A 17,430-nucleotide genomic window follows, 5' to 3' on the forward strand; every position below is an offset into this window, starting at 1 on the left:
GAATGCCATCAGGCTCCCCTTGTGTGGCAAAGTGCCTGGTGCTGATTCTATTCCAGCTGAAATTTACAAGGCAGGGGGTCCACTGCTCATACAAAAGCTGACCAAAATCTCCTGGGTTATATGGCAACAGGAGGTTATTCCCCTGGAGCTCAAGGATGCCATCTCTATAAAGAGATGTCCATCTCTGTAAAGGAAAAGGAAATAGTTTGTTCTGTGACAATCATAGGGGGATCTTTCTCTTAGTCATTGCCGACAAGACTCTTGCCAGAGTCCTCCTTAATAAGCTGATCCTTCACCTGGAAGATAGTCATCTACCCAAGAGCCAATGTGGCTTCTAAAAGAGCCAAGGAACAGTCAATATGATGTTTGCTGCCTGACAACTCCAGGAGAAATGCCAGAAGCAGAACAGAGGTCTGTACACAACATTTGTTGTTCTGACCAAGGCCTTTGATACTATCAGTCATAAGGGCTTGTAAAAGATTATGGTAAAATTTGGTTGCCCAGAGGATTTCATCAGCATTGTACACCGGGCATTCCATGATGGCATGCTTAGACAGGTTCTGGCTAATGGACAATGCTCTCATGTTTTCTCAGTCACCAACGGAGTGAAGCAATGCTTGCTCCCATGCTTTTTAGCATGATGTTTTCAGCAATGTTGTCAGATGCCTTCAATGAGGACAAAAATAGCACCAAGGTCTGCTACCAAACTCCCGGTAAATCATTTAACTTGAAAGGACTACAAGCCAGGACTAAAGTGGAAGCAGAGTTGGTACATGACTTTTTTGTTCCCAGATGACTGTGCACTCAATGCAGCCTCTAAGGATGAGACGCAACAGAGTATGGATCAATTCTCTGCCATTTGGCCTAATTTTGCCCTAACAACTAACACTAAGAAAACAGAGGTTCTCCACCAGCCAGCACTGCACTATCCATACATGGAACCAGCTGTCACAGAAAATGAACTAGACAAGGAAATGGAGAACCACTCCAGTATCTTTGCCAAGAAAACCCCAAATGGGATCACAAAGAGTTGGACAGAAAAAAAAAATGACTAGGAAATGAAAACATATATATGTGTGTGTGTATGTTCGTGTGTATACATGCATGTGTGTATAAACAGAGATAGACAGACAGGTAAGCAGGATGCAATGAGATACATAGAAGTATCTCTTTGTATCTCACCATATCCTCCATCTATGTGTGCATCATTGTATCCAGATCTTTGTTTGCATCTATACTACCCAGATCATTCTCCCTCCTATGTCAAGAGTTCAGTACCCAACATATTTCCTTCCTTTAAACTCCGCTGTCTGTCCTCAAACCAGTGCAGCACCTGAGCTTACTCTCCCTCAAATAACACAATGGCACCTCCAGACAAGGCTACCAAAGTTCAAGACAGAGTATCCACATTCACACTAATGTGTCTACCTTTATTATTTAGCCATAAGACACAATTCAAAATTAAAGCATTAAATGAAATGGTATAGCAAAAAGAATATCAGTAAAATATTTTTTCATAGAACCTAAGAACACTCAATTAATACCCCATCAGTGGGAAGTTAACACACATAGGAACTCACATGGACAGCCACATGTGATCAGTACATACACATGGAGGGGTATACGTATAAGGGAAATATGGTCAGGATATACACGGAGAAACAACACACCTTTGATGCTGCAGGGCCATTGAAGTCACCTGCTCATGCCATCACGCTGCTCCTGCTAAGCCTGATCCCCACCAGTTTATGCCAGGCCTATTTCCTCTGCTGGATACATCTCCAACTGGATGTCACTTGACTAGAAATATAGTCTCTCCCAGATGGTGATCCCCTGGGATTGTCTCTGCCAGGCACTGACAGGTGGGATACATAGTCTCCACTGGTCTCTGCCAGTACAACTACATTGGATATTTGGTTGTGGGCCCTGATACCAGGGCACGGCTTTGGTAAGAGTCCATGGTTATAGAGCTATAGAAATAGAATTCCTCATGAGAAGAGTAGGTTCTGTTCTGCTCTTTTAATTTAAAGCCTCAAAGATTTGCACAGCTCTTTCAGAAAAACAGCGCCACATCTGGAGTCAGGAAGACCTGAGTTCAAATCCAGCCTCACGTACTTCTTAGCTGTGTGACCCTGGGCAAGTCACTTAATCCTGTTTACCTCAGTTTCTTCTTCTCTAAAACGAGTTGGAGAAGGAAATGGTAAATTACTCCAATAATTTTGCCAACAAAACCCCAAATGGGGTCACAAAGAGTCAGATACAACTGAAAAACAACTAAACCACAACAAAAGTGGAAGAAGGGGAATGATGAGACATAATATATAATAAGACTGAAAGGACAGGACAGAGCCAGGTAAGGAAGAGGTTTAAATGACAAATGAGTTTATATTTTATCCTAGAGGTGATAGGGAGTCATTGAAGTTTATAGAGCAGGAAAGGGACATGATCAGACCTGTGCTTTAGAAATCTAAAGTATATTTTGGCAGTTGTGGGTAGAATGAATTGGAGAGGGAGAGACGAGACCAGTAGAGCAATTAGAAGCCTATTATAATTGTCCAGTCAGTCAGTCAATAAACACTTATTGAGTGCCTACTATGTGTCAGGCAGTGGGCTAAACAATGGCGATACAAAGACACTCCACACACCCCCAAAAAAAAGTCCCCCTCTCAAGAGATTCACAGTCTCATGGGGGAGAGAACATGCAAACAATTATATGCAAACAAGATATATACAGGATAAATTGGGGGTAATTAACAAAGGGAAGTCATTAACATTAAAGTAGATCAGCAAAGGTTTCTTGTAGAAGGTAGAATTTTAGCAGGGACTCAGAGGAAGCCGGGGAGGCCAGGAGGCAAAGATGAGGGGGAGTGTTCTGGGCATGGGAGACGGTCATGACACCCAGAGTTGGGAGATGCAGTGTCCTGAATGAAGAATATCAAAGAAGCCAGTATCACTGGACCCTAAGGCATATGGGAGCAGAGGCAAGTGGAGTAAGGTGTAAGAAGACTGAAAAGGGGGGAGTGGGGCAGGTAATAAAGCAGAAATTCCCAAACTTATCTGGTCTACCACCCCCTTTTAAAAAAATTACTCAGTAGCCCCCTGGAAATCTACTTTCTTTAACCCTTTAATGTTTTTTTTTTAAATTTTCATCATTTCAAAAAATATAAAATATTTTAAAATTACATCTTAAATTTAATAATTTATTGTAAATTTGTGGTTTTTTCCTGCACTGAAATTTTGATGATGCAATAAGGTGAAGGGAAGAAGGGGAGGGAGGAAGTAAAGAATGAAGGAGGGAAGGAAAAAAGGGAGGGAGGGAGAGAGGAAGGAAGAAGGAAAGGAAGAAGGCATTTATTACTGACATATATGCATATATATATTCCTTTATTTGACATTCAAAACCCTACAGAGCTTCCCAAAGTGGGTGATACTGTACCCTAAGAGATGCTGGAATGATCTAGGTGGGCAGTCGTAGCCTTGGGTACAATTGGGGAGCATTGAATAAAATTAAGGGGGAGATGGAAGCATAAGGAAAAAAGATAAGAAAAAAGAAAGATAAGAAAATTTTGAAAAATTGTTCGTACATGTTCCATTTGTTGTGTAACAGAGTTAAAGTCATATTGTAATATCATATTGTAATATGATGCCTGAGTGGAACCTCAAAAAACCAGTAAGATTTTCTGATATCATGACTGATTCCAAGAGGTAGAGGCAAGGACTAATATTATAATGTATAATATCATATGGCAAACAAATCATTACATGCACATATTCCTGCTGATATATGCTAGACCTCCCAACAAGGCGAAATACATTTGCCTGCCAATACTTGCTTGTTAAGACCTGTCAGCTGACTTGACCATTGATCAGTTATACCTTGCATTTTGTGTGTTATTTGGAAAATAATGTAATCACTATGCTTTTAACTCTGTTATACAACAAATGAAACGTGTATGAACGGTTTTTCAAAATTTTCTTATCTTCTTTCCTTATGCTTCCACCTCCCCCTTATTTTTATTCAACATCCCCCAATTGTACCTGAGGCTACTACTGCCCCCCTGAATCATTCTAGCGCCCCCCAGGGGGCAGTATCACCCACTTTGGGAACCTCTGTAGAGTTGTGAATGCCAAATAAAGGAATACATAAGCATATATTTCAATAATAAATGCCTCCTTCCTTCCCTCCCTCCTTCATTCTTTACTCCTTCCCTCCCCTTCTTCCTTCCCTTCCTTTGCTCCCTCTCTTCCCTCCTCCTTTCCTCCCTTCCTTCTTTCCCACCTTCCTTCTATACTCCCTCCCTCTCTCCTTCCTCCCCTTCCTTCCTTCCCTCCTTCTTTCATTCCTTTAAGATGCCTTTGGAACACCCAATTCATAATGTCCAATAGGAAGTTTGTGAGCCAGAACTGGAGGTTAGGAGACAGACTAGGGCTCGAAATACAGGCCTGGTTGTTCTATAAACTGATAACTCTTGTTATGTTATATCATGACTTATGTCATAACTCTTCTATCTCCGTGATCCAGATTGTAGGAAATTCCTTACTCTGGTCATAACTGCCTATTCTTCTATTTCTCTCTGCTCTGCACTTCCTAAACGCATTCTTCACCCTTTCCATGACCTCTAAGTCCCTTGACCTCCCCCTGCTCTCCTCCTCCATCAGGCTTCTTCTGATCTCACTTTCCTTCCTTCCTCATCTGCATCTGACGGTTTACAAGTTCTACTGTCCATTTGTCTCTGCCCCTCTTCCACAATACTCCATGCCTGCTGAGTGTGCCACTACACTTCCATTCACACAGGTTCATAATCTTGGCATTCATTATTTGTCACGCTTCCAAGTCTTGATTCTAATCCTGCAACAACCGTCCCATCTGCTGGCTTCTCTTCATTCACTCAGGCACCAGCAAAGTTCAGCCTGTCATCACCTCTCACCTGGTCAACAGGCAATCACAACATCAGGAAGCTTAGGTGAAAATCGGGTTTATGCCAAGAGAAGTGACCATGCATGTGGAACCTGAAGAGTTCCCAACTCATCCAGACGTTTGTATATTGATGACAGCAGGACAGAGGAAGGAGGAGATACCAGGAAAAGAGCATAGCTAGGGAGGGGGAACGTGCAGTAAAGGTGTGAAAAGGACAAAAGCCCTCCCAAAGGGGAGGAGCAAGGCTATGCAAAAGCCACATTCTTTGCCCTTGTAGAAGCCTCCCAATTGGTTTCTCTGGTTCTAGGCTCTCTCCTCCGAACCATCTTCCACACAGCCGTCATAATAATTTTCCTAAAACACAGATTTGACTATGTCACTCTCCTGTCCAGGAATCATTAGTGGCTGCCCCTTACCTTGAGAATAAAACAGATATTTCACTAAGCATCTTGCAGTCCAAAATAATTGTTTTCCAGTTTCCACTCATGTGCCTTTTTATAGACTGCACACATGCATACACACACACACACACACACACACACACACACACACCCCTGGAATGCATTAGTCCTTGCCTCTACCTCTTGGAATCAGTCTTGAAATTGGAAAGTCTTATTGGCTTTTGAGGTCCCACTCAGACGTCATCTCTTATGCAAAAGCATTCCTAAAATTCTCATACTATATTCAGTTGTTTTGCCTTTTTTAACTAGTGGAATATAAGCTCCCTGAGAGCATGGATGCTCTTCTGGGCTATCTTTGCATCCCCATTGCCTAACACAGTGGTTTGCACATTGTAGGCATTTAATAAATGACTTTTGAAATGAAATTAAGTTATGTGGGGTTTCACATGTTACAATGAACTACAGGGACTGTCTTTTGCCTTTCCTTGTATTCATAGCACTTAGCAGAATGCCTGGCACAAAATAGATGCTTAATAAATGATAGCTGACTGACTTCGACTGACCAGCAGATGGATAGTAAACCCCTGGGGGGAAAAAGTTAAAAACTTCTTGTCTTTTATAGGGCTCTGATTATCTCCAGCGTCAGAACAATAGCTAACATCTATAGAGCACTTGCTATGAGCCAGACACTGTACCAAGCATTTTACAATCATCTCATTTGATTCTCACAACCACCCTGGGAGGTAGGTGCTATTATTATTAAACCCATTTTACAGATGAGGAAATTGAAGCAGACAGAGGTTAAGTAACTTGCCCAGGGTCACACAGCTAGCTAGCAAGTGTCTGAGGCTGAATTAGTACTCTGTTCTTCCTACCTCCAGCCCCAGCACTCTGTGCACTTCAAAACCTAGCTGTCCCTGAAGTTTCTACCCTAAGAACTGGCCACCCTCTTTAAGCACTTGATTGTGATTTAGGGCACTTGATTGTGCCTTTAATACAGAATTTGTTCTTAAACAATCTAATCCAGAATGTGATTTCCAGGGACAAGCAAGCAAGAGCACATTGCTGGATTTCAAAGAACTATCAGAAACATTTCTTTACTGCAGCAATCGAAATCCATTATTCCTCCAAAAGCATTTAGTTAAACTTTCAGAAGAACCCAGAGCAAGAGGCTAAAGTGGAAGGATGAAATATTCGATTGCAGTCAAACTAAAATGAAATAAACTCACAAAGGAAATTAAGAGCCAAGTTTCTGCATCCCAGAGAGCTCACATTGATGTTGGGATGTGTTTTTCTTATAATGGTTTTAGGGCAACCATAGTGAAAGTACTAAAACTATAAAGATAAGAAAGTTGGAAATGTTCCTGCAGGGCTCTTTGGCTTTGGGAAAGAAAAGGCAATCATTAAGCAATATATTTTTCCAAGTTAACACCTTCCAGGTTGTTAGTCTGCATGAGCACATCCATTAGGCTGGTTTATCCAAAAGCTTTATAGCCACGGAACCCTACTATAAACCAGTCATTTGAGTAATGACCATTTTCTAAGTGACATCATAAACAGATCCTCCTTTTACCTCCCAGCTCCAGCTCCTTCTTCTTTCTCCCCTGCCTCCACTCCTTGTCCCATCTCTGCCTCAGATCCCCCTTTTCTCCCTCCCTCCCACCCTGGCTAAGCACCTTCTCCTGGGCTAGCAAAGGAAGGTAGCACCTACAGAACCAGTAGGATCAAAAATGACCTTTGGATTGGAGAAAAAAAAAAAGCTGTATGCTATGTGCTGTGAATTGTGCTTATCACTGGGGATGGACAACTATTATCAGTCCTTCAGCATAAAAATCAATAATTTAATAATGAAATAGTTATCAATTCCAGCTATACAGTTCAACAGTTTAAAATAATGAAATACAGTTATCAATTACAGTAATAGAGAAATAGAGTTTAAAATAGTGAAATACAGTTATTGATTACAATTATAGTTATACAAATACAGCTTAAATAATGAAATACAGTTATCAAAATATTTCCTTTCAAAAAAGACCCCACTTGTGAACACGTGACTACATAAAGGAAACCTCTTCATCTGGCACCATGGATCCTGACCTAATCCTTGTATCAGCCCCTCTCACTGGCCAGGAGAGGCCTGGTGATGCCCTGCAGAATTTCTCCATTTCTCATTCTCGCCCTCATTGTTCCTGCTCAGATGGGACCATGGAGCACAAGAACCCCCCTTCACTCCCATTACTAGGGACACCTACTTCTCTCTCCGGCAAGGGCAGTTCTCTAGCATGTGCCCACAATGCCTGGAGTGCCTGCATCTCTGTCCTCTTCTTCAGGTGAATGGTCACATTCAATTGCTGCCTTCCAGGGAAAGCACTTCTCAGAGAGTCTGTGTCTTCTTTTGATTTCCGCTTATGTTAAATACTAATGAAAAAAAATACACTTCCTTTAGTTTGTTGGGGGAATAAATTGTTCTTAGGAAGAATATGAGGAATGTTACCAGTAGGGGAAAAAATTCCCTGGCCTTCCAAATTGGAGGCTAGGAAATGATAAATTAACCTTAGGGGCCAAAGTTGGGCCATGGTATCAAGGACAAGAGGATACCCTGCTCCCCCAAACACACTCCCTGACACAATAAACCTCTCCCTTTCACCTGTTGCCTGAGGCCAGCATAGGCCACGTCTCTCCTTTTTTCAGTTCTGGAGTCAATTTACTGTACATTTGCAGTGTCTGTCCAAGATTTCATTTCAACATACACATATGTGAAAGATATGTGTGTATGTATATATAACATACACTTATATAGGTGGATGAGTTATATGGATTTATCAATCCAATTGCATATCATAGTTTGTACAATAGGCATTTCTCATCCACTTGGTTTTTTCTGTGTAGATAGACCAAATTCTTTTGAGTGACTATAGATCTCATTTAGAAGGCTGTACAACATTCCAGGGCTTAGTTCAATCAGCACAATGTCATAGGCAAATAGGAGTTTCTGGAAGATCTCACCAATGGGCATTTCTGAACTTTAGTTTCCTCATAATAATAATAGTTAACATTTACATAGCACTTTAAGGTTTAAAAATCATTTTCCTATGTTATCTCATTTTTCACTCACAACAGCCTTGGGAGGTAGGTGCTATTATTCTCCCCTTTTCATAGGAGGAGAAACTGAGACAAGCAGTGGTTAAATGACTCGCCCAAGGCTACGTAGCTATGTGTTTGAGGCAGGATTTGAATTCAAGTCTTCTTTACTCCAGGTCCAGCACTCTATCTACTGCTTTGCCAGCTGCCCAAATGTACAAAAACATTTACAATAGCATTTTTTTTAAACTGGCAAAGAATTATAATCAAATGAGTGCCTATTCATTGGCGAATGGCTAAACAAATTACTGTATATGAATGGATGGAATACTATTGTGTTGTAAGAAAAGGTGAAAGGGTCAGTTTCAGAGAAAATTGGGAAGATCTTTATGAACTGACATAGACTGAAGTGAAGAGAACCATTTCTACAATAACCACAACATTGTAAAGATGAAACCACCTTAAAAAGACTTAAGAACTTTAAAGGATGTGATGACCCACCACAATTTCAGAGGACTCAGGATGAAGACTGCTACCCTCCAACTGACAGAAACATGATTAACTCAAGACATAGAATGAGAGATTCACAAGACAGAATGAGACACACATGAGCAGTGTGAGAATTTGTGTTGCCCAATTACGCAGATTTGCTACAAGAGTTTTATTGTCCTTTTTTGGGGGGCGGGGGGAATGGGAAGGAGAGAACACGAATGTTTGAAAAAACAAATAAAACAAAATAAGTGTTATTGAGTGAGCCTGGGAAGGAGAGAACATAAATACTTGAAAAAATAAGTAAAACAAAATAAAATACATTGAGTGGGCCTAGAGTCAAGAAAATCCAAGTTCAAATACAGCCTCAGACTTTAATAGCTGTGTGATCTGGTTCAGTCGCTTCACTTCTGCCTTGGTTTCCTCATCTGTAAAATGGGAATAACGACAGCACCTGCCTCCCAGCGTTGTTGTGAAAAGCCAATGAGTCCATGTGCTTTGCAAACCTTAAAGCGCTTTAGAAATGCTGGTTATTACGTAAAAACACAACGACTGCAGGGGTGGAGTGAGTGGCGCTCAAGGCTGCCCTCCCAGCTTACATGACGGGATCCTACAGAAGCCTCTTCTCGGGTTCAGTCTCACAACTTCACTAACAGAGCCACGCACCGGAAACTGAAGGCCCTTGGAGCAGAGGCGGTGCCTCCGACGTAAGGGGCGTGGCCTGGCCTGGCCTCGATGGGGGCGGGCCTGAAAAGGCTGAGGAGGCGGGGCCTCGAGCTGCAGAAAGCGGAAGCGGCCTCTGGCGAGTCATGTGACTCGAGTAACATGGCTTCCGCCCCGTGAGCTGCGATCCGAGCCGGAGCCTCAGGCAGTACCGGAGCGGGAGCCCCCCTAGCCGGGCGGCCTGGGCGCACGAGCCGCCGAGTGCGCACGCGCGGGAGGCGGGCTCCGGAGCCGCGAGAGCGGCCCGGGCGGAGGCGGCGGCGGCGGCGGAGGCGGCTCCCATGAGGCAGCGGCGGCGCGGGGCGGGCGAGCGCGGAGCCGCAGACGTCCCCGCCGGGCCCCCGGGCCCCGGCTCCTCGTCCCCGTTCTCCCGCTCCTCCTCCTCCTTGTCCTCGCCGCCGCCATGAACGCGGAGAAGGACTTCGCGCCCCTCACGCCCAACATCGTGCGCGCCCTCAACGACAAGCTGTACGAGAAGAGGAAGGTGGCCGCGCTGGAGATCGAGAAGTAAGAGCCGTCCCGGGGCTGGGGGGTCGGGGTTGGGGCAACCTGGGCGCCCCCGAGCCCCAGCACTCCCTGGCCGTGGGAAAGCAGGCGCCCCGGTGCGATGTTGGTGGGGGGGAGCTGCGGGAAAATGAGTGCACTGGTGCATTGTTGGTGGAGCGGAGCTGTGGGAAAGCGAGTGCACTGGTGCCTTGTTGGTGGAGCAGACAATTGGAAGATTCTCAAAAAGTCACTGGACTGGCACTTAACCGAGCAGGAAACTGAGACCAGGGAGAGGAAGGGGCTTGCCCAAGCTTCAGTGTGGGTTAGGGTGCCCTTGACCAATTTAATAGTTCTGAGCTTCATATCAAATCTTGGAAGTTGGTAGTCAGCCCTTAATAAGTGCATATTACATGTTGGACAGGGTCTTTCTTATTTGCCAAATCAGAAAACTGAGACTTGTAGAGATGGATTATTTGCCCCCAATATCAGAGGAACTTGTTGCCTTAAGGATTCCAAGCCCTTGTGTTCTTTCCAGCTGGTTCTTTCTGTCTCTTTCTTTGACTTTATGACCTGTCATTCTTTTGCCTTTGGGGTCTTTCCATTTTATGGGTTTACCATGAAAGATGTCTTATCTGTTTTCTTTCTCTGTCCCACCTTCCTCCCTCCCAAACACTGCCCCGAAATACTGATTTTAGGAATGGCAGCTCTCCCTTGGAATGAGAAAAGGTAATCGAGAACTTTTTCAGCCTTGTCTTACCCAAGGCCCAGACAAGTGAATGAATAACTCAGACTTGGGTAGCACTCTCAAGCACTCAGCACAGTGTAGCAGGTGCTTGATAAAAGTTTATTGAATGAAGTCTACAGAACCATTTCTTCTTTTCTTTTACATAGAAGGAAATGAGGTTCAGAGAGCTAACAAATGTCAGACAAAACGTGAACCCAAGTTTCAACTACTCCTTTGGAACTCTAAAGTTGTCAGTGACCAAGATGAGAAACCAGTTCTGAGAACTATCTTTTGCTGCTCTGAGTGGAATGATTTGGACCTTTGGGTGCTGATGTCCCTAAACTTAGAGTGAACATTCTCTAAAGTCTTGCTCCTGTCCCGTAGAGAAGGCATGGTGTTTGATGATAAAACTCTCAGGTGGAAATGCTGCTGAGTGTTACCATGTATTTGTTTGGTGTGGGTTTTTTGTTAGGGAGGGTGTTGTCACACAAAACGGTCTTAGTGGAATAATGACTTGTGTGGGGAGCTTCAGAAAGAAAGACGTAAGCTCGCTTATGTGCTTCCTCGCTTGGTAGGCAACGCTGGTTTCTGTTCTTACTGCCCATAGATAGTAGCTGCCAGTAGAAAGTGCCGCTGAGCTACGCTTGTTCTAAGCAGGTTATCTCAAGTACCTTTGGCTTTGGATTGTTTTTATTGATATCCCAGCTCTACTTCAGCTTTATCATGTGATAACTTATTGTTGGAGGCCCCAGAATAGAACATTTCTACCTATGTTGTGAGGAATCTTTCTCTTCCCATTTTTGACGTGTTGTCTAGCAGATGTTTCAGACGTTGATTTTTCACAGCCTTTAAATGCTCTTGTAGACTCTGCATAATCCCATATGACTGCAAAGCCACAAATGAGTCAGAGTCACAGCAATTACTCATTTATGTAGGATGAACAAGTCAGCTAATAACTTAAAAGTTATTTAAAACTTTAAAAGTCTAAAAGTGAAAAGCATGGCCTTGTTGTGAAGCATTTACCTTTAGGTTTTCTGCTGCCCTCTCCAGACAGGATGGTAGACTTGAGAGCTCCTAAGGACATTAAAGGTCCTCTGATCTCATCTGCTCCTTTTATAAACACTTTGTCAGCAGAGGAGTTGGCATTCAGAATGGAATTGTGTTGGGGATCATCCTCATCTCAAGGAAGAAAGAGAACCTGGTTCCCAGGGTAATGACATCAGATGCCTTTGTGATTTCTTGTTTTTTAAGTGTTTGGGGCATTTTGTGCCATCTTTCCTACCCCATGGTGTGCCTTTGCCAAATACATCATTACCTTGGAGTTGCTGAGGCAGTAGAACATAGCGTCTGAGGCACCACTCAGGCAAATTATGAAAGATGAGAAGGGTTTCACAGTGCTTTGAACCTCTCTGAGCAAGTACCAGCTAAACCTTTACACAGTTGTGATACTTTGATAAAATTTGGCTTCTCCTATGTGAAGCGTTACCTATGCTGTTTTGAGGAATGGAGCAGCTTTTAGGGAATGTAGAGTCATGTGCCCCAAAGGGTGACTGTAGGGGGCCAGTAATTCCACCTGCCCTCTGGCAGCAGTTCTGATTACTTTCTAGCCCCATTTTGATAAGAATTGAGAAGAAACTGAAACTATGAATGGTAACGTATAACCAAGAAGCATCTCTTCTTGGAACTAGGATGACCCTCCCCTTGCTGAGTAGACGCTTAGACAGATAAACGACCTCCCCTGTTCAGTGGAGATAGCTTGGTATGGTGGAAAGAGTGCTCAGCTTGTGTTCTGGAGAGGCTTGGCTTCAGGTCCCAGCGCCATCACTTTTCATCGTGTAACCTTGGGCAGTTCAGTTAACCTGTCTGGGCCTCAGTTCTCTCATCCCATCTCTCATGGGAATAATAAGAACATGCAGTACCTATCTCACAGATTGTCAGGAAAATGGTTAATAACACGTATTACTGGATAAGTATGGATTGTTGTTGTCCTGGAATCTAGAAACTGGAAGACATGTTTTTTAACCCTGAGATCATGAAACTGTGTGATGAGCTGGATTTGGTAAGTGCCCAGCAGATATTTATGGGGCATCTACTACATTCAGGACTGTTATGTTATCCTTGTTTCAACCTCCCCCGCCCGCCCCATCCTCAAAACCCTTTTCCAGGAAGTGAGGTATTTTGGACTGAGATTTCAGTGTGTCTATTTTGGATTTGATGGGAACACCACCTTTCATGGGAATGATAGGAGATAGTCGTTTTCAGGGTCTGGCCACATCGTTAATTAGTCATTGTACTGAAAGAAATAAAACGTTTTGCACTTGGATTTCTTGGCACCTGTCCGTTCAGATGTTTATTGAGCATCTCCTATGTCCAGAATCCTTTGAGGCATTATGGAGAATGTAAAGAAGATGACTTGATCCCTGCCCTCAAGAGCTGTGCACTCTAGAAGGAGGCCCAGGGTCTCTGTTTACATAATGCTGAGGCAAGGGAAACCATAGGAGTACAAGGGGAACAAGGTCCTGTGAACTTCCCAAGGAGGACTCCGACACTTAGGGAGCCCGTTGTGAGGTTTGCAGGTGGCATTTTATAAACAATGGCACTCGGCCCTTACAAAGGCCCTTTGAGTGACGGTGGGATATCTTCATTTTGCAGATGAAGAAACGAGTTTCAGAGACCTTCGGTGATTTTCCAGAGGCTTGGTTAGCCTCACAGTATCTCTGTCTACCAAGTCTGGAGTCTTTTCTACTTTACTTCTTGTCACAGGAAGGAGAAGATAGGAAGAGAAGTGCCATAGCTGTTTTCCTGGGAAGGAAACACTAGCTCCGAGTCCCAATTTTGAACTTGGAGAAAATAGCCAATTTTCTCTATCCTGTAAGTTCTAAGGGCATCCTCACCTGAAAGACTCCCCGTAGGACTTGCTGGTCCCCCGTGCTTTAACCCTCAATCCTGTAAAAAGCCCAGCTTTCATTTGTGTCTTATTCGAGAAGTTTCTGATCCACAAGGACTCCAAAGGATCTGTGGTCTAGTTGAAGTGAAAGAACCTATCCTAGAATAATAGCTTTAGAACCAGAAGAGACTTTGGAAGCCATCTGGGCCCACCCTCTATGTACACGAGACCCAGAGAAGGTCAGTCACGTGCCTGGAGTCACCTAGACAGCAAAGAGCAGAGGCAGCATGCCTTCATTGGGCTGCCCGTAGGGGCTCACTAGCTCAGAGATCCAAAAGGTCTGTTCTCTCCTTAGTCTCCAGCTTCTGGCCCCTCACTCCCACCTGTCATCACAGTTTGTCAAATCCTTGCACCTGGTGATTAACTTCTAGACCTTTGGAGCAGGAGTGCAAGAGGGGACAAAGTTTCTAGCTCCAACAGTTGACTCATTTCACCTTGATGACATTTGGAAACTAAATATGAATCTCTTAGCAAAGCAGGTGGTGAAGGTTGTCCCAGATTCTCTTGGGAAGTCTCAGTTCAAAATGATGATTGACTCTAGAGGCAGCTAGGTGGCGCAGTGGATAGAGCGCCAGCCTTGGAGTCGGGAGGCCCTGAGTTCAAATGCGGCCTCAAACATTTTTCACTTACTAGCTGTGTAACCCTGAGCAAGTCACTTAACCCCAAGTGCCTCACCAAAAAGCCCCCCCCCCCCCAAAAAAAAAGCAGCTTGACTCTGGAAATCTGCCGCAAACCTTGCTTTGGAAAGTGCTGTCTAAAGAGCTGTGACTGAATGCCTGAACCACCGAGAGCAGCAGGAAGAGCAGGAACTGAGACCCAGACCCACCTGAAGAAGGCTGCTCCTGCAGCTGTTACCAGTGCTGGGATGAGCAGTGAGCTCCAGCGGGCTTTGTTTTGTGCATTTAAGCTGTCAGTTCTAAGCTCCTTGAGGCCAGGGAATAGCTGTTGGTCTTGTCTTTTTTCCCCCCAGCACCTTACTGCAGTGTGTTCACTGCATTACAGTGTTTGCTGATTGAATGAAATGATTCTGTCACCTTGATTCTGGCCTTGTTTGAATGGGTCTCTGGTCAGCTAGAAGGATCCTGGATTTCCTCTTTAAGCCAGAGCAAAGACTGGGTCTGAAGGCCAATTTAAAATAGGCTTTGAATGGCCTTCTTATTCCTTTTCCTGGTTGGCAAAGCAGTTCATTAAAAGTGTGCATAAGGTTGACAGTGCGGGGAAATTGGTAGGGACTACAAGATTGGTTATTTACATTGTAGTTTTGTCATTTAGGGCAATGATTCCCAAACTATTTGGTCTCAGGACTCCTTTATCCTCTTAAAAGTTATTGAGGACTTTTGTCCGCAAGAAAGCTTTTGTTTGTGTGAGTTATATCTATTGATATTTACTATCTTAGAAGTTAAAATTGATAAAAAAAATTATTATTTTAAAGAACAAGAACAAACTCATTTGTAAATAACATTTTTATGAAAAATAACTTTTTTCCAAAATAAAAAAATCAGTGAGAAGAGTGGCATTGTTTTATATGTTTTTGCAAACCTCTTTAATGTCTCATTTAATAGAAGAAAACTGTATTGTCACATCTGCTTCTGTATTCAATCTGCTGTGATATGTTGTTTTGGTTTGAAATATATGACATAAATCTAATATTATACAGATAGGTACTGTAGTTGGGAAAGGAAGGAACATTTTAAATGGACAGATAATGTCTTGTTATTTCTTGGACCCCCTGAAGGAAGGGGAGGGGTCTAGAACTTCTAATTTCGGGGTCTAGTTCTCCAACTGTAATAAATCATTGGGAATGGTTGTAATTTATTGTAGTGAAATTTGCAAGTGAGGTGGTTTAATTGAAGATAAAGATGCCTGAACCGTCAAATTATAGAATCTTAGAGTTGGAAGAAACCTTGGATTTATTCTCATCTCCTACCGTATTCATGAATCTTGGAAAGGTCATCCACCACTGCTTGAAGACCACCAGTGACCCCAGATTCAGTACCTCCTAATGGAGCCCATTCTCTTCCTGGAGATCATTTATTGTTTAGAAAATTAATCCTTATATCAGGTCAAAATCACCCTCCCTGTTACTTCTGCCCATTGGTCTCAGTTCTCCATTCTGGAACTGTACAAACTAAATGTGATCCCTTCACATGCTAGCCCTTCAGATATGTGAGGGTGGCAGTCCTGTCGCTCCTTCCTCCTCTCCCCCCCATACCTCCCAGCCCAAGCCTTTCCTTTTCCATGTTAAGCATCTCTAGTTCCTTCAGCCCTTTCTTATATGACTTGGTTTCAAGTCTTCTCACTATTCTGGCCACTTTTCTGTTGCTATGGGTCAGTGTATCAATGTACTTCTTAAAATGTGTCACCCAGAATTGAACAAAGCACTCCAGATGTTATTTGACCAGCATAGAATAAATTGCAGCTACTAATTTCCTTGTTCTGGATAATATCCTTTGATCGATGTAGCTGGAGATATCATGGGCGTTTTTTGGCAGCCACATTATATTGTTGACCTGCGTGTAGATTATTAGAGTCAGCTGAAAAGGCTAATTTTTTAAAAAGAATTATTAAGTTACTTCTTTTCTATTTTTTACTTATGCAGTTGATCTTTTTGCCCTAAGTAGGGGACTTTATAAGTTAGCTCTAATAAATTTTAGCTAGGTTCAGCTTTTCATTGTGATCTTGTAATCCTAGTTATTAATTGTTCATTTTGCTCTGTGTGAGCTACAGGATAAGCATGCCATTTAGACCTTCTGAATCGGCAATAAAATTGACCAGCAGGAAATAGCTGTGCAGTATCCCTGGGGAGAGACCTCCCTCCTGGCCCCTTCCGGGGGCTTGTTCCCTTTCCTACACCTTCAGTATGAGTAGTCTCCCAAAACTCTGTCCTAATCCCTCTTCTTTCCCTTATGTTGTTGCTGTTGTTCGGTCATGCCTGACTCTTTGTGACCCCATGGACCATAGCACACCAAGCCCTTCTGTCCTCCACTCTCTCATGAAGTCTGCACAAGCTTGTTTTCGTTGCTTCCACGATACTTTCTATCCATCTCATCCTCTGTTATCCCCTTCTCCTTTTGCCTTCAATCTTTCCCAATGTCAGGGTCTTTCTCTTGTATGGTCTTATCTATTCCTGTGGATTCAGGTAGTGTGTGCATGTTCGTGCATGCGTGTGTGTCTCAGCCCCCTCCGTACAGTCCAGTCTGAACTCTGGCTCCACATCCCCACTTGCCTGCTGGACATTTCCATCTGCTTGTCCTGTCGGCCCCTCACTCGAAATAAGACGATTCATTGTCTTGCCCCACATCCCCCCGTCTTCCTAACTTCCTTCTCTTGGTGGATGGTACCAGTGACCTTTTAGTCACCCAAGACACTGTTGACTCTTCCTTTTCCTTCGCTGACTAGAATCTGGATGTCATTAGTTACTCCATGTGGTCAGTTCAGACTTCTCAGCAGCTCTCACCCCCATCTCCTCCCAACTTCTGGTGACCACCTTTTATCTGTACCATTGTAATAATCCCCTAGTTCAGAGTTTTTTAACCTGGGGCCCAAGAACTTTAAAAAACATTGTTTGATCCCTGGCTTTCAGTGTGATTGGTTTCCTTTGTAACCCCATCTTGTTTTATTTATTTAAAAGCATCATCGGGAGGCTTCCCCAGGCTCCCCC

At 43.4% G+C, this 17,430-nt stretch overlaps 1 protein-coding gene across 1 annotated transcript in view; it reads left to right on the top strand.

Annotated features, from left to right (window-relative positions):
* Positions 1-9,969: 9,969 nt before the first annotated feature.
* The window catches only part of VAC14 (Vac14, PIKFYVE complex component), a 124,165-nt gene continuing 116,704 nt past the window's right edge, over positions 9,970-17,430 (top strand). The window contains exon 1 of the mRNA XM_027857873.1: positions 9,970-10,119. Within this exon, the coding sequence (XP_027713674.1) occupies positions 10,016-10,119 (104 nt within the window). The 5' untranslated portion in view covers positions 9,970-10,015. The remainder of the gene's footprint in view (positions 10,120-17,430) is intronic.

This window comes from Vombatus ursinus, unplaced genomic scaffold (assembly GCF_900497805.2).
Source record: "Vombatus ursinus unplaced genomic scaffold, bare-nosed wombat genome assembly UNPS02012515.1, whole genome shotgun sequence".
Taxonomy (NCBI): Eukaryota; Metazoa; Chordata; class Mammalia; order Diprotodontia; family Vombatidae; genus Vombatus; species Vombatus ursinus.